This window comes from Manacus candei, unplaced genomic scaffold (assembly GCF_025592945.1).
Source record: "Manacus candei isolate 608988 ecotype Guabito, Panama unplaced genomic scaffold, ASM2559294v1 h1tg000050l, whole genome shotgun sequence".
Lineage (NCBI taxonomy): Eukaryota > Metazoa > Chordata > Aves > Passeriformes > Pipridae > Manacus > Manacus candei.
The window spans coordinates 21544005-21559991 of record NW_026138098.1 but is presented as its reverse complement, the minus strand read 5'-3'; the positions used below and the strand labels follow the sequence as shown (position 1 = coordinate 21559991).

General features: G+C 38.0%; 1 protein-coding gene across 7 annotated transcripts in view; it reads right to left on the bottom strand.

Moving 5' to 3' along the window:
• SEC24C (SEC24 homolog C, COPII coat complex component) overlaps positions 1 to 15987 on the bottom strand; it is a 109012-nt gene that overhangs the window by 4618 nt on the left and 88407 nt on the right. For 5 of the 7 annotated variants that reach the window (XM_051800852.1, XM_051800853.1, XM_051800857.1 and 2 more), the window contains 13 exons: positions 15134 to 15202; positions 13283 to 13394; positions 12319 to 12446; positions 9599 to 9737; positions 7589 to 7704; positions 6304 to 6428; positions 5853 to 6044; positions 4723 to 4816; positions 2880 to 2996; positions 2236 to 2406; positions 1750 to 1846; positions 1337 to 1482; positions 810 to 948 (listed from right to left, as the gene is read on the bottom strand). In XM_051800852.1, coding sequence (XP_051656812.1) covers positions 810 to 948; positions 1337 to 1482; positions 1750 to 1846; positions 2236 to 2406; positions 2880 to 2996; positions 4723 to 4816; positions 5853 to 6044; positions 6304 to 6428; positions 7589 to 7704; positions 9599 to 9737; positions 12319 to 12446; positions 13283 to 13394; positions 15134 to 15202 — 1645 coding nt within the window. The remainder of the gene's footprint in view (positions 1 to 809; positions 949 to 1336; positions 1483 to 1749; positions 1847 to 2235; positions 2407 to 2879; positions 2997 to 4722; positions 4817 to 5852; positions 6045 to 6303; positions 6429 to 7588; positions 7705 to 9598; positions 9738 to 12318; positions 12447 to 13282; positions 13395 to 15133; positions 15203 to 15987) is intronic. The other 2 variants (XM_051800856.1, XM_051800858.1) reach the window with 1 other exon arrangement.

Here is a 15987-nt window from a genome sequence, read left to right as displayed (position 1 = left end):
AGAAAGAGGAAGGAGATGGACTGCTGTCAAGTGAGTGCTCATGAACAGCAAAAAACCCAACACTACTTCCACAAAGTAAATCTAAACAACTATTGTTTATGAAAGTGTTTATTCCTTCCGCTTCAACAGGAATATATCATCACTTTCCTACAAGTTTGAAGACCCAAAGAAGCTCATTTACTCTGTTTTATTACATGTTCTTGAACTGTCTATCCCCCCTGTACTTAAAATACACTTATCATAATTGAAAACATGAGGTTCTATAAAAACTCCTTTTATAGCCTGGCCATCTTTCTTTAAAGGTCTGAAAATGGACTGCTTCTGTCATTTTTAATGGCAATAAACATACACAGCTCTAAATCTCTGTTGGATTCCTAAGCTTTTACTGCAAATTAGAAAACATATATAGGGTACACAATGCAAGAGAGTATGATATTTAACCCAGATCTGTAAACAAAGACCACCATTTCCTATTGCCAGAGCATAATTTTGGAACAGTTAAAGAATGAATTAAACCAGTCCAAAAATAAGTGCAAGGATGAATTCAGACAGCTGTCAATACAAACTGTTACTAAAAATATTTAGACAAGAACTTGTATGAAGAATAAGCCTACACCCTCCATCTGTACCTCTCGTCCTAACCAGCAATAGTATCGCCACAGCTTTATGCTCTTTCCCGTAACTGACTGAAGTATCAGGATTCCCACCTGACATTTGAAGTAAGAAGAATAAACAGGTGTCATTGGATGACAACAGATATTTTACCAGCAGTTAAAGGTTGCAATTCTTGATAGCAAAATTACCCTTACCATACTTAGCCAAGTAGTTGATGAGTGTGTCTGTCTCACAGTTTCGATAGAGGTCAGCAAGCTGTGTGCAACAGTTCAAGGAGAGGTTGTGAATGCGGAGTCGTCGCTGTCCTGCACAACTTGTATATAACAGAGCACACTGTAGAAGACAAAAATGCCAACATATAGAAAAATGAGGTCCTGCTACAATAAGAAGGGCAGGGCTTGAATATACTTCATTAAAAGCTAGGACTCAGATGCATAAACAAATTAGATAATTATGTGAAAGCCTTGCACAATCAGCTAAAAGCATATGCTAAGAATTGGGGTCAATGAAAGATAACAAGTAGCAATTTTAGCAGTTGTATTAAGGGACCTGGTCTTAGAAAATAAGACTGTAATTTGAAGCAGTCTTAGGTCACCCTGAGAGCAAGTACGCTGAAAGATCAAGGGTACAGAAAGAACAAACAGTTCTTTGAAGAAATGTCTAATAATTCAGTTCAACTGTCAACTCACTTCTTTCTCCTAGAAAGCCTACCCCTCCTCACCTGAAGGAGTGCACCACTGTCTTCACTCAATTTGTCATCATGCTTGAATTCCACTGTAATTGTTTTATCACAGTCCAAACCTGCCATCTCTACATCAGTTGTGTTGCTCATATAGAAAGCTCCAAAAAAGTCAGTTGCTCGAATACCTAAAAGTGGAAAAACTCCAACATGAACCACAACTTTCAACAGAATAAAAAGACAGACAGCCTTTGAAATTGATGCTAAGTTATCCTGGCAGATTGCAGCAGGGATCTTTCCAGGGTTTCAACAAAGTCTTAGAACTCCAAAGCTTTAGCAGAGCTTTTTGCATAGCCTAGTCTCAATATATTTTAAATTAGGGAAAAATCTCTTACTTCCCATGGGACATGCTCGAAGTAGTCAATTTGTTAAGATTCCTCCACGCTAACACCCACCTGTGCTTGTGCGCACTCTCATTACAGCATCAAATCCCACTTCTTTCTGGACATCTCTTCTCAAGTCATTCAGGAACCTATCCTGGTCTGTCTCCAGCTAGAAGACAAGCAGTAATTGAAATTTCATATTCCCATAAATCAGAGCTGCTTCATAAACCATAAAGTCATTTAAAACCAGGTATTACCGCCTGCAGTCTCACTGTAAAAGTCAGCCATCATACAAGGCTCAGTGCCCTGCTAATAAAATACTGTGCTCAAAGGTAATGGCATAGTTCTTCCTGTTGTGGATTTTATTATTAACAAAGATGTTTGTGCAAAGCCACAAAGCTAACAAAATCATTTTGGTGAACATCTTGAAATTTAATTAGTCATTTATTTCCAAATAAATACTTCTTCACTACAATTCACACTATGAAAATAGAAATATTAACTAAACAATAATTCTTACTTCTATCAAATACCACTCTGAGTCAATGTCACTCCTACCTGGAAATATGCATACTTATAGATGGAGCCTCCTGTCTGGTAAGGTACTACACCCAGTGTAGCCACATCTAAATACTGGTTTGGAAACAGGAATAGATCCACACAGCAGCCCTGGGCCACACAGTCCTTGGCCAAGTTGTTGTAAAAGCTTGTCTGTGGTTGAAACAAAGTCTAAGAAATGAAATCAGAGATGAGATTAGAAGTTTGTGGCAAGAAACAGAAAGTGAGATACAGTTTATAATCCCAGTCAATACAATTTTATACTTTAAGTCTCTCTGTAGAGAAATTAGGATCATATAAATTCTCCCTGACTTTGCCTTTGAAGAACTGTTAATTATTATGAAAATTATTACACACTTTTCTTTAATTGTAAGTTCAGCACATTTACTTTAATTCGGTATTTTATCCTGTATAATAATCTAGACCTAACTCTTCTTGTTCCTAGACCAGAGCTGTCCTTATGATGTCAAGTCCCCAAAGCCCAGCTTGGGAATGGAAAATAAAAGGGGAATGCTAAAAGATATTAGCTGGGACTGTTACATTATGTGCTATCCTTGTGATTTTTAAAATGTTGTTTCAGTTATTTTATTCCATAAAGAGTGTAATATACACCCTTATGCAAGGATCATGCAAATCATTATTACCTTCTCCTTATCTGTGTTGATCAGCTTCCTATCATCCCTGTTCTTTAACTTTCCTGGGGCCTCTGCGATGGGCAGAGAGGTGTGGAAAATGAAGAGTTTGCCAGCACATTCAGCTGCCTGCAGGAAAGTGAATACAGTAACGGAGGTTAGAAGCACTTTTAAAAATTGTAAAGGAAACTGCGATTCAAGAACAAACATTCAAGCATCCTCATCACACTTTTACATCAGGGTGACTCCCTCCAGACACACAGGCTGATTGTCACTTGGTTACTTCACTGTTGTCCAACACAGGGAACACAGATTACTGGTCAGCTACAGAAAGGCAAGTTGCAGTTCTACTGGATTTGTGCTAGTTCCATGGCAGGGAGAAAAGGACTTGCTCCAAGGAGATAGAACAGTAAGCAGGACCCAGATACAAAAGGTTTTGTGCAAATGTGTTGCACTGCCTTCTTCCCTGATTTGCAGCTACTGAGTTTGTGGGGAAAAAAGTCACAGAAATGGCAAAGAATTCTGTAATCTGAGCTTCAACAGATCATTAATTTTAAACCGACACTCTGTGTCAACACCAGCCAATGCTTAGTAGGTTATTTTCTCTGACACATGCAGTACGTAAAAAATCAATCAGTAATTTTTATTATTTCTTGATTGAACAATTGTCATGAAAACCAAGTTTAAGAGAGACTTTTAAGGATTATCCCCCTGTACCTAGCACTGAGAAGGCTGCACCTTGACCTCTTGGGTTCCTCACTACAAGGAGATTGAGGTGCTGTAGCATGTCCAGAGAAGGGCTATGGAGCTTTTAAAGAGTCTGGAGTACCAGTCTTCCTTGAGGAGCGGCTGAGGGAGCTGGGGTTGTTTAGCCTGGAGAAAAGGAGGCTCACAGGAGACCTTATTGCTCTCTACAACTACCTGAAAGGAGGCTGTAGCCAGGTGGGGGTAGGCCTCTTCTCCCAAGTACCAAGCAATAGGACAAGAGGCCTCAATAGGCCTCAGGTTGCACCAGGAGAGGTTTAGATCAGATATGGGGAAAAACTTCTTCACTGAAAGGATTGTCAAGCATTGGAACAGGCTGCCCAGGGAAGTGGTGGAGTCACCATCCCTTGTAGGTATTTGTAAGATGCGTGGCTGTGGCACTTAAGGGCATGGTTTAGTGATGGACTTGGCAGTGCTGGGTGAATGGTTGGACTTGATCTTAAAGGTCTTTTCCAACCAAAATGATTCCATGACTTACATGACAGACAAATAGAGCAAACTGTCAACAGTTTTGGGCAGAATCATACAGGTAATTACTTCGATCAGTAGATACAAGTCAGACTTAAACATGTTTAACTTCATCTGGATGAAGTACTAGAATAGAAGAACTTCAGGAAAGGTTTACTTGGTTAGCACATTATTGTGGACAACTTCAACAAATGGCATTCTCTCTTTTTATTTAAGATTCTACCAGAATTTCAGGCACAGGATTAGAAAGACACCAAATTACAGAACACCTCTATGCGGCTTCGGAGACTTCAGCACTTGGTTTTAAGGCTGGAGGGTCTTTTTTTTCCTGTAGGTTCTATAAACTGTTTAAAGCAAAACCCAGACAGATAACTGAGAGTAAGCCACGTCTTGTACTTCGAAAAAATATTTTAAAAAGAATTGGGTAGAGAATATAGGTAGCTACACAAAACTGAAGGTACATCCACTTGAAGAATGAGTCAAGTACTCCGTACATGTAAGGCATCTACCACAAGGAGCTTACAAAAAGGTTCAGAATTGTCTTATTAGTGTGTGTTTGCAGAATATGAACTTCTAAGTACTTGGGCTGAAAGCAGTTTGTCATAACAACACATTTACTAACCTTCAGTGCCTCCAGCCCTGCTTGAATTACAGGTGCAAAAACAGTTTCTGTTTCTCTTGTGTCTGCAAACATTTCTGGAATCTGATCCAGCAAACTAGCAAAGAAAAAAGAAAAAAAAGATGAATTCAAGATTCCATTTAATTGGAAAAGCCACACAGTTGTAGTTGATGATCTACAAGACTGAGGTGGTTTAAACAGAAGTCCTCAACATGTTTGTAGATTCACTTAACTTTTACAGTATTTGACATCTCAGCTATGAAAAAAATCCTTTGTTATTCTTCATTGGCTTCCCTCATCCATATCCTCAGTGTTTGCCATATAGCCTCAACTGATGCCTACTCCCATAGCTCTTCTGTATTCTTTCTCTTTTAATATATCCCAATATATAGAGGTAAGTAAATTCTTAGGAAATACTAGTGACAATTGGCCTCTGTTTGCCAAGCATCCTGTGTACTATTCAAAGATTAATAGGTTTAATCCACAGGTTTGTATTTAGGCTTGTTAATGCATTACAAAACAGGCTGGAAACCTTCTCTAAAAACATGCAGTGCCAGGTCTAGATCCCAAAACATAGTTAGCTACACACCACAGTTTAATTACAGGTCAAGTATCACGTTAAATAGTTTACAAAAACTTTCCTAATTAGTTTATTTCCTTCTAGATCTGATCTTCTCTATTCCATTTGCTCTATTTTCTCCACAGAATCAAAACTGGACACCACTGTTGTCTCAGTTTGCAATTATTTAAGCAGTTGCCTTAAAGACAGTGACTCAGTATTCTTATGGCTTTCACTCTGCATCATTCTAGTTGTGTTTTGTTGTGGCTTTGTTTTGGGTGGGTTACTTTTTTTTTTGTGTGTGTGTGTGTTTGTTTTCCCTTCTCCCCAGAAATGTCCTTCTGCACTAAATTCCCTTATATATATTTTCTGATACGCTGGACTATGAGCCAAATACACCCTTAGCCCATGAATTTTGCCATCCTGCTTTGCCAGTTTAATCTCAAAGAGTATAGAAAGTTAAATAAAACACATGGAGAGACTTCTAGGTGAGCAACACAACAGTTAAGCACACAACATTTGAATCTACCATACAAGTATTTTACTATAACCATTGTAAATCAATTTATGTTACCTGGTAATAACTGTCCTGGACTCATTCACGTTCACCAGAAAACCATCCAGGAGTGGCACAAACATATCTGCCACATCTGAGACAACCATCATTTGTGGCTGTGCCAGAGAGCTCTTCACGTTATAGAAGTGTAACACTTTGTTGTAGGTGACAAAGCCTACTCGAATGGCTGATTCTTCCATGTTGCCTTCCCTGCAAGAGACATACTTGCCTTCACATCTGAGTAGAAAGGGAAACCATTACACATAATCCAACACAGTAAGGGAAAAGTAAATGGAAGTAAAATTTATTTTCACCCAGAAGGGTATCAAGAAAAATGTTCTGTTTGGTCCTTTTCTGGAGAAAAGCTTGACAGGATTATCAAATAATTTCTTAATTTCTATGGTTTTTAAAGAAAAAAGCAACAGTATCCTCCACTTTCACTGGCTACAGTAGTTCATAATATACCTACCTGGGCAGGTAATCTAGGAGTGACTTTAATTCTTCACATATTAGCCTCACTAAGCCACTCTTCACAGCATTGTAAGACACATCAATCATGAAAATGAAAGCAGGTGGACTGGGAAACTTGTTATTCTGTGGAAGAGGGGGATGAAATCACATTACTGCCATGTAACGTAGCTCACATAACAGCTCTCTAAGACAAACACTGGTCAAAATTTTAATAGCTTTTATGTACTTTTGTACTCATGAGCAGCACCTGTTTCTTCAGATCATTCTCCCACTCTTTTCCAACTAACAGACATGTAATCACATTGTGCTTGAAATGGACTGGTATTAAATGCCCTAAACTGATTTTACCACTGGTCAGAGAAGAACAGTCTAGTTATAACTAAATCATCCATTTACATGACTAGGCTGGATCACAAAAGTAGACAGGGAAGATTCCTGCCAGTTCTCAAGACTTTGGAATCTCACCAGACTCATTATAGGTGATTTCACCAATATAAAGCAAAAGATTTTCCTCTCCAAGAACTGCAACCTTTTCATTCTTAAAGCTGGGAAGATCACATCTTGTTTGAATAAAAAAATTATTCTTATGCTATTAGAATATAATTGGTTTTTTCTCTTAACTCAAAGTAAAGCTGAGGCATCAGAAGGCAACCAGTATAAAGTTGCAACATTTAGACTTCTATTTTCCCAGCATATATTTCAGCAGAAATGTAAGCTGTTTGAATAAATATCTTGGACATATTTTTCCTATTCCTTAGAAGTTAATGATTATTTAAATCTTTAATTTAAAGGCAAACCTGCTCTCACAACATGTATTTCCACACTATTCTTGTGCTTTTAACCACTGTGGCTGTATTTGAAATTAAGTTCAATAGGTAAGGTCTGCCTTAGGCAACAGGTGGCACATTGCATAGTTAGTATTGTGCTTATCTTGAATCTCTCCTACAATCCCCTTTGCCCTCCAGGGACTACTGCACAAGAGTCCCTTCCATAGAATTCCTAAGGCAACAGCAGCTATAGCTGCTCATATAGCTCCAGAAAAAAAAGAGAGACAGCTCTAATAAAATTATATTACGTCATGTGTGATCAGGACTTCCTCTGCTTTGAGAAGTAAGCAGATAAGCATGTTATTTTACACAATAAAGTGGGCTGGATTAATGCTGTTAATTATCTCTGCCAGATAGAAATCAGTCCCAGACAGTTCATGTCATTCTTACTTTTCAGAAAATAGGTTTTTTATTTAAAAGCAAAATAAATATAGTAATAAACACATACTACTGTACCTTGCAATATTCAACTGTTGCTAGAAACTCGTAAGACCCCAATGACAACTCAGGTCGGTCATAGAAGTCTACTCGCTTTCCAGTATGATCCAAATGCTGGAAGTAGTGAGGTGGCACTGGGAAAAGAAAAGTCATTAAGTTCAGTGACATGCCCATGATAAACAATGTGACTAGAGAGCCAACATGACAACAGCTGTTTCAAATAAAACTCCAGGGAAGTTAGCTAGCACTCTGGGTTAGCACACAAGTATTACTAAAAAATATTACTGCAATTTAAGAACATCATTAAAGCAAAAAAACATAAACTTATTCCAGTTGTCTTGCGCACCAGATGACACACTGTATAGTCACTGTTGTATTTTTCTTGAATCACCTTTCCATTCTCATTTTACATTTCATATCAGAAACATCACTACAACACACTTCTAGGATTATTCTGAAGGATTTAGTTCAAAGGAAAAATATAACCATCTCGTCTAAGTAGTAACAATGACTTAAAATAGAGTTTGAGGCAAATTACAGGTTGACAAATTACATTACTGACTCAGATCAGGCTTACTAAAATACCAAGCTCCTTATTTTGCTATATGACTTAGTTTTTTTCCTTCCCTTCCCATGCTGCACAAGAATAAAGCCTCCAGGCACTGTTGTGTGCAGAGGTTGCCCTAATCCTTTTATCAGAATAGACAGGGTACTTCTTATGGTGGATTAAGAATGTCCAGCGCCCAGTACTTCTGTGCTGGTACCAGGCATCAGAAAATAAAATGGGTAATAATTAAAAATCAGTTTCTGCCTACAAAAGTCAGCTGCAGAAACAAAGCACTCCCACTGTGCCCCAAGAAGCACCATGACAGAGAGTCCCTCCTGCAGAACTGCCAGGGTGACAAAATGTATTCCAGCTATAGCTGTCTATAGCTCAGGGGAGAATAAAATGAGGTTATCTGTAATGACCATATACACCACATTTAAATTATTCTAAACATTCAAAGTTTCAAAAGTTCAAAACAAAAAGTAATATCATTAAGACTATATATAAGAACCTATCACTATTCTCTCCAAGTACACACCTGGTACAAACTAATTGCCTGACTGTTTTTTGCAGAGAAAACAAAATTTGTCCTCAAGTTTTAGGTACAACTACATTGTATTTTCACAGCATTGCTTTCATCAGCAGTCTCTCAGCATCCCTCCCTTTTCTGCCTTTGCTCAGTTGTTACAGGTACAGCCATTCATACAGCTGCTGAGTGAGCAGGGACAGGGAATGCACACAGGCTGAAAATCACCAGATAAAACTGGTTTTTAAGGTTAGCCATTTCTAATCCTCATTTTGGTTAGTAAAACCAGTTGTACAGCATAACTGAAGTGGTAAGGACAGTCCATTAAAAGCCATCAGTGTTACCAAATGAAACACTGAAAACATCACCGTAAGGTTTGTTGTACCTTACATTCCACTGTGCCTTCAAAACAAATCTAGAGATGTCATGCTATGAGCAGCTGCTTGTGAATCATGCTTAAAAGGAAGCACGTTTTATATTAATTTAGAAGAGCAACTTACTGGCCTGTACTGAACACTCCTATTCAGTTGTAGCAGAGTTAGCTGCAATCTCATCTCTAGGCAGTGTTTAAATAGGCTTTGTGAGGAAAAAAAAAATCCTAACTCATGCTACCGACTATATCTTCATCTCAGTCTATCAAAGAAAAAAGTAGATATGAAATACCCTAAGAAAATACAATAAATAGTTCTCCAAACCACCAGGCATTATGCTACAAAAATCTCACATTAAAAACTTGGTACAATACTGCAATGCATAAGCACCTACTTAATTTGAACATCATTTCAGAACCGAGCACTGAACGCGCCTTATAATGATTTTTTTACAAGACCAGACACACACTAAAGCAGAGTATTCATTATAAATGATCATAACATGATAAAGATTTATTTGCCTGCATCGTGTTCAAAGACCTTTCCAACAGAGCCTATAGACTGATTTCCAGAAGAAATCTTACCCTCAGTGACACAGCTGCAGAAACAACACTGGAACCTCCTTCCACCCTCAATGAATTGCATAAAAGGGCACATGTAAGCTTTGCACCTATTACATCGGACAGGACCGGATTCTCCATGGTCTACCAAATAAGGAAGGGTCTGTGGAAGCAGGAGAAAAAAAACATAAAAAGAAAGGTCACATGATGATGAGAAAAAAGTGACCATACATAATGCAGAGCTTGAAACTATCTCCCTGTACATTGCATAGGATTTAACACTTTGGCAACTGTGGGAGAGTGTGCAGGGGATGAGAGAAGCCTGAACAAGTATTTCATAAATGCTTTCCAATTCAAGCTCTAGCACAGCAGTTCTTTGTGGGTGAGTCATTAATGGGCTATCCCACTTTGTCAGTAGCCTGTTTGAACAACATGACTGCAACACACCGCAGAGATGTATCCCAAGTGTACAGAAAAGACTGAAAGAATGACTGTGATAACCTCATGGCAGTGAGCATACAATTAAAAAAAAAAAAAAGGTAACTCACCTCTTATCTCCTTCCCTTGTAAAAAGCAAGGTTTTCAACAAAAGCGAAGCCAGTCATTGCATACATTCAAGAACAGAGAATATCTATCTTAAAAAATTTGCCTGATAAGACTTATTTTTGAATCCAACGATGAATTCAAAAGTTCTTGTTGTCTTGACCCCACTGTACAGCAAGTCATCAAAACTGTTACATAGTGATACCAGTTTTGAACTATTACTGTTAATATAACCTTTTTGCATCTAAATCAGAATAAGATTCTTGGCAACTTCTGCAGTCTCTCATCATCAGAATGAGCAGGAAGCACTTTACAGTGATTGAGACAGAACTCATAAAAGTTACAGGTTGCATTCATAGCTCAAAGCACCCTTCATAATCATGAACGTAGCTCAAAAGAAAGTTTAACTACTTCTTTTTAAATTTTCTGTCAGTAAAGGTGTCTGGTCTTAATTCTCTCAGTTACCCTAAATCTCTGATCATGTTTAATAGACAATATATTCACTGAGCAGGAGTTGAACAAATGCTCCAGTCACTTTCCTCTTCATGCCACAGATGTGTCACATCTTTCATTCAACCTCACTAATCATTTATTGACAGTACAATGGTTTTACAGCCAGAGCTTCTCATTTCCTATAGTCCAGGCTGACCTCTTCAGAGGAAACAAATTTTGAAATTTTCGGAAAGGCAGGCAATGTTGGCATTGTACTTCAACACAATCAGCCTTTTTCCTCAGCCTCTCCCCTCTGTGACGTGCAACCAAACTACAAAGTTGCTGTAAACATGCAGTGCTATGCATAACTTGTTACTAGCCACTTACTCCCAGAAGACACAGAGATACTTCTTCCCAAAGCCTCAAGCTTGGTTTTCTGAACATTGCATTAACGTAGGGCAAAGGTCCTGTATTTGGCAACCAGGTCCTAAATTTTTACATATTCTAGACTTATCTGAATGCTATAGTTTCATAAGATATTATTTTCATGAGACATTTATCCTCTCATTACTGCTATGTAAAGCTTTAGCTCTATTTGCAGTCTTATTCCTTTGAACAGTTGAGTCTTCATCTGTTGGAAAGGCCCCTCCACAGGGAGTTTGCCCTCAACATAAAGAACTTCCAAATAGTAGAAGTTGACTGGTCTCCAGAGCAATTTTCTGATCCTAGTCATGTTTTTTTCTGGATACCACAAGTGTTTGTTCAAAGTCTAAACACACCAGAAGGCTGAACAACTCGTTATTTCTAAAGCTTCTCTAAAAATGTGAAGCTCCACATGCAGCTCCAAGTTTCTCAGATAAGACCATATTTTCCTTCTGTGCTCCTTTTAAACTTCAGCCACAGCTCAGTTTTATCACAGACCAGTTTTTGAAATTCAAACCATAGTTTAGGAACACTAAAGAAATGCAACAGGAAAAAAACACCCTTAAAATTGCTTTCCTCAGCAGATGCTAAACTTAAGTTTATCAGAGCACAGAACACTGCAGACGTATGTATCCAAATTTAATGAGGCTATTTGTCTTTACAACACTGCTCCAAGCAGGCTAACACCACACAGCAGCCAGAGCATTTAGACTATTGAACAAAATGTCTAATTCTGTAATAGTCTTGAAGCTTTCATGTTCTCAGCAACCAAACGTGAGTGAGTAAAAGGCTAACCAACCACACATTACACCTAGAAGGAAATAAGTGCTGTAGAGGGAAGGGCAGAAACACAAGTGCAGTTCAGCAGTGCCCCATACTCAGTGTTGTGCTGTCATCCCACACAGTGCTGTGCATGCACACTAGGCAGCTTAACCAGTGCTGTTTCATACATTCTCCCCTAACTGCACAACTTGGCATTCTAGAAAAGACTTCACACCTGTGATTAGTAGCCATTTAAATACTTTAGACTAAGAAAGAAACTGAAATTAGATGAAGTGTATGCCTTTGTGACCATCCTAGTATTTTGGTTATTTAGTCACAGTGCTTGACAGCTACTACAAAAATGCTGAAATTATCACAGCAATCAAAATATTAAACGTTTTAAACACAGCATTCTTCTGCTTTACAGATCTCTATCACACACCTGTTGGAGAATCAAGGTTTACCTAGTCTTCACTACCTAAACATGCTCTCAACACATCTGTTAAATGCTGCCATCTAACAGCATTCTCCTGGCGAGTTCCGAGTACCTGCAGGGTATGTGTGCCCTCCCACACAGCTCTCACCTCCTCCGGCGGCAGAGTAGCCAGCGGCTTTATGACGGCAGCGAGGGGAACTTGGGACTGTTTGGCCATATCAGAGGTGCAGGGAATATTGTAAGATGTGCATCTTATGTAGCGAGGGCTTGCATTACCTGGGGGACAAATAAAAAACCCCCACAAATTTCAGTACAAGTTAAGTTTATATTCAAGAGCAGAAACAAAGATACCTTCAGTTGTGCTGTCAAGCCACAGACAGATACTACGAGCTTATCTAAACAATCAGTTTCAATCTATGGAAACCTGAATTCAAATAAAATACCTCTTTATGATTAACTACATATAATAGAAGTTCTTAACTGAAAACAAATGAACTTGACTCCCCATCAACCTATACCTCTAAAAAGGCATTCCTGTTTCACTCTTTTTGCAGACAAACATACTGTAGACAGAGAACTCTACTCAAACTTTTCTACTGTTTGATTTTGTAATTTTGGCTGAAGAGTAAAACACTCAATCATGGAATCAGATTCTGCATTTTTTTTCTGGAACTTTAAAACTCAAAAAAATTGTGGGAGATTAGAAGGTGAAATATTGTTTCTCTATTTACATTCCACTTAATTTTAAAAAATACAGTTTCCCCATCCCATTCTAATGATATTGATAGCAAACTTCAGTTCTGAACTGTTGTTTATAGTGCTCTCCAGAAGCTTCACTTGCTGCTTTCTGATATCTCTGCTAATACTGGTCCTAAGTATCTGCCTTGGAAAACATTTTTTACCTGCAAATTGATTACTAGCTACCAAACAATCAGGAGAACCTAAACAGAGATCAAATCAACACAGCACGTGAAACTAAGCTTCTGTTGGTAAAACACACATCCCCAGCACAGAAATCATTCCTCAAACTTTTCCTTTAAAGACACAGACAGTTCTGTCACTGACTCTTTTGGGTTTGTGTTTTGTTTGCTTAGGAAAAGAAAAATATTTACCTTGATCCTTGACCAAGAAATTCGTAGTAACGAGAGGTGGGACCTGCCCTCGCACTCCAGTGACAAATGGTTCTGACCCACGGTTACTTCTGTCATCTTCAATCACTTGAATCTATGTTGGAAAACACCAAGTTAATACTTAGGGGCTTGGTTTCAAAGTACTGTAAAGTACAAAATCTGTAAGGCAATGAAAAGGGGACTGGAGAAAAACATTACTATCTCTAAAAATAAGAAGTCTAAAGAAAGTAAGTTTTGTCAAGCAGTCACCTCTCAGTTTGATTTCAAAGAGTACTTAATGACTATCAATAAATTACAAGCTGCAAATACTATTTTTCCCTAAGTATTCTTAGTAGTAGCATATTTTATGTTTTAAGGCCTGATCTGAACTCATAAAAGCCAAAATCAGATCAAGAAAGAACTTTTTGGTACTATTCCCTTGTATGATTCTAATCAAATTAAAATTAGAAGCTTCTGTAATCCTCAAGTTGAAGTCTATAGGTAACCTGGTTTTTTCTTTCTGTTATATTCCCACTATTTTCATAGTATGCATTTATTTCTAACCACTGTAACTCTGATCTAAAGACATGCATGCAAGCTCAGGTGGAAGTCTTCATTACTTTGTAGTGCTCAAGGGTTTGTGATTTGAATTCTGGGGACATGGAAAGTGAAGTTTCAGTAGACTTTTCAATGAATTAAACTTCAAAGCCTGTAAAAATCTTAAATTTCTTAATATTTCAAATTCTTCATTATTGTAAATATGCTTAAGATAATGGAAATTTATTGAACAGTTTTAATCTACTAAAACATCCACTGACTTTTGCCTAAGAACAGAGAATTTAGTTGTACACATTTAAACTGTATTTCCATAGTGATAACTGAATGAAAGAATTAAAGTTAACATTCATTCTTCTGATCTTATTATGCCACCAAACACATATGCCTTTGCCTACATTAAATTCTGAAAAGCAGAAGTTAGCATGGCAGAACTTCCACTCTCTCACTATGGATTCCAAGCTGCCAGTAGAAAGCCTCCCAGAGCTTCAGACAGTGACTACTCTAGGATAAATCTGTTCTCGTTTCAAAAGTCAACACACTGACTGATGTTGGTGATCTCACCACTGGTACCTGTTACATGATGAACTTTGACTAAATGAGGAAGAAGCAACATAGGGCGACAAAAAGCCAAACGTGCTTTGTTTTTCTTCCCATCCAAAAGGTAGCTGCTTTTTAATTTCTTTATGTAAGATTCTCTAACATAAACATTAAATTTTCAAATTCAAAATTTAATGGTTATGTACAAGCACAGATAATGAGAGAATGTTTATAGCTCCCCATGCCTCATCCTAAGCGACTAGAAGATTTATATCAGGAATTAACACCAAAACAAAACAGTTCATCTGCAATTTTAGAACTTCAAAGCACTGGCCCAATACTGGTGTATCAACAAGAACAGTAATCAAATTCTGATCCAGACTGGTAGAAAACATGGTTCCACAGGCTCATGCTGTGTATGAGACACACACTGTATGCACAGTCATACTATTGGCTTACACTGAAAATGCCAGTTGGAATCTGATGAAGGTGATATCCCAAAGATCAGACAAAGAAGGGGAGACATTCTTCATGATCTGTTTCTGAAACACTCTGCTTTCTATTGCCTCACCATTTATCACAGAAGATTTTAACAACCTCATGTGGTGTAGTGTTACTCATTTTGATAAGGCAAACAGAAGACAGCCGGAAAGGGTAAAGGATTAATGATGTAGGGTTAGCGAGGTGAAGTTCAGGTTTCAGGCATGCACAGATGGTCACCAACACACAGACTACAATTGACATATATACAGCACTTACTGGACTAGGAATTGCATCTGGGTCTATTCTGTGCCTGGGTTTCTGCTGGGGTGGCAGCTCATTAAGTTGCTTTTTGTTTAATAAAAAGTAAGAGTGCCACAAAAAAAAAAAAAGAAAGAAAGAAAGAAAAGAGAATAATAAACCAAAAAGTAACAGTGTTACTTCTCTCTACCCAAACCTGTAGCACTGGAATTAGATACATTTGGATATTGGTTCATGCAACAGGACACATCAGCTTCTACAGCATACACTGACCCCAAAACCTGTCTTGCCAGGATATTGGGCTTGGGCTCTGAACATACTGCTAACAGAGGCAGGGGCTCACCTGCTCATTTTGGTTAGAAACTGAGGATTTATGCCTTAAGAACATGCTAACATGAAGGCAACTGACACAAGCCATTTGAGATCCATTTAGTAGAAGAGAAGAAAGGCAGACAAGCAATTCAAGACATATTCTACAAAAAAAAACCCAGTCATAAGCTTTACATAAACCTGGAGTCTAAACAGATAATCTTTTTGAGTGGAAGTAACTTCTGAAAAACATCAGATCTAAGATGTAACTCAAGACTAAATTATTTTCACAGTTTTGAAGTACAGAACAGCATCAGCAGCAGTGGAAGGAACAACACAGTAGACTAGTGGCAATAATACTGCCAGGTTTAATATTAGTCATCACTGCTAAGCTTTACATATAACTGCTCATCCTTTCTCAGAACCTCCATTCTGAAAGATAATCCCAATTTGAGAAGCTATCCATAATTGAATCATATAGCATCATGACTTCATGACCCAAAAAACCACAAACCAGCTTTTTGGCAGATTATAGGAAAAGCACCAAGATCACCTCCTACTAA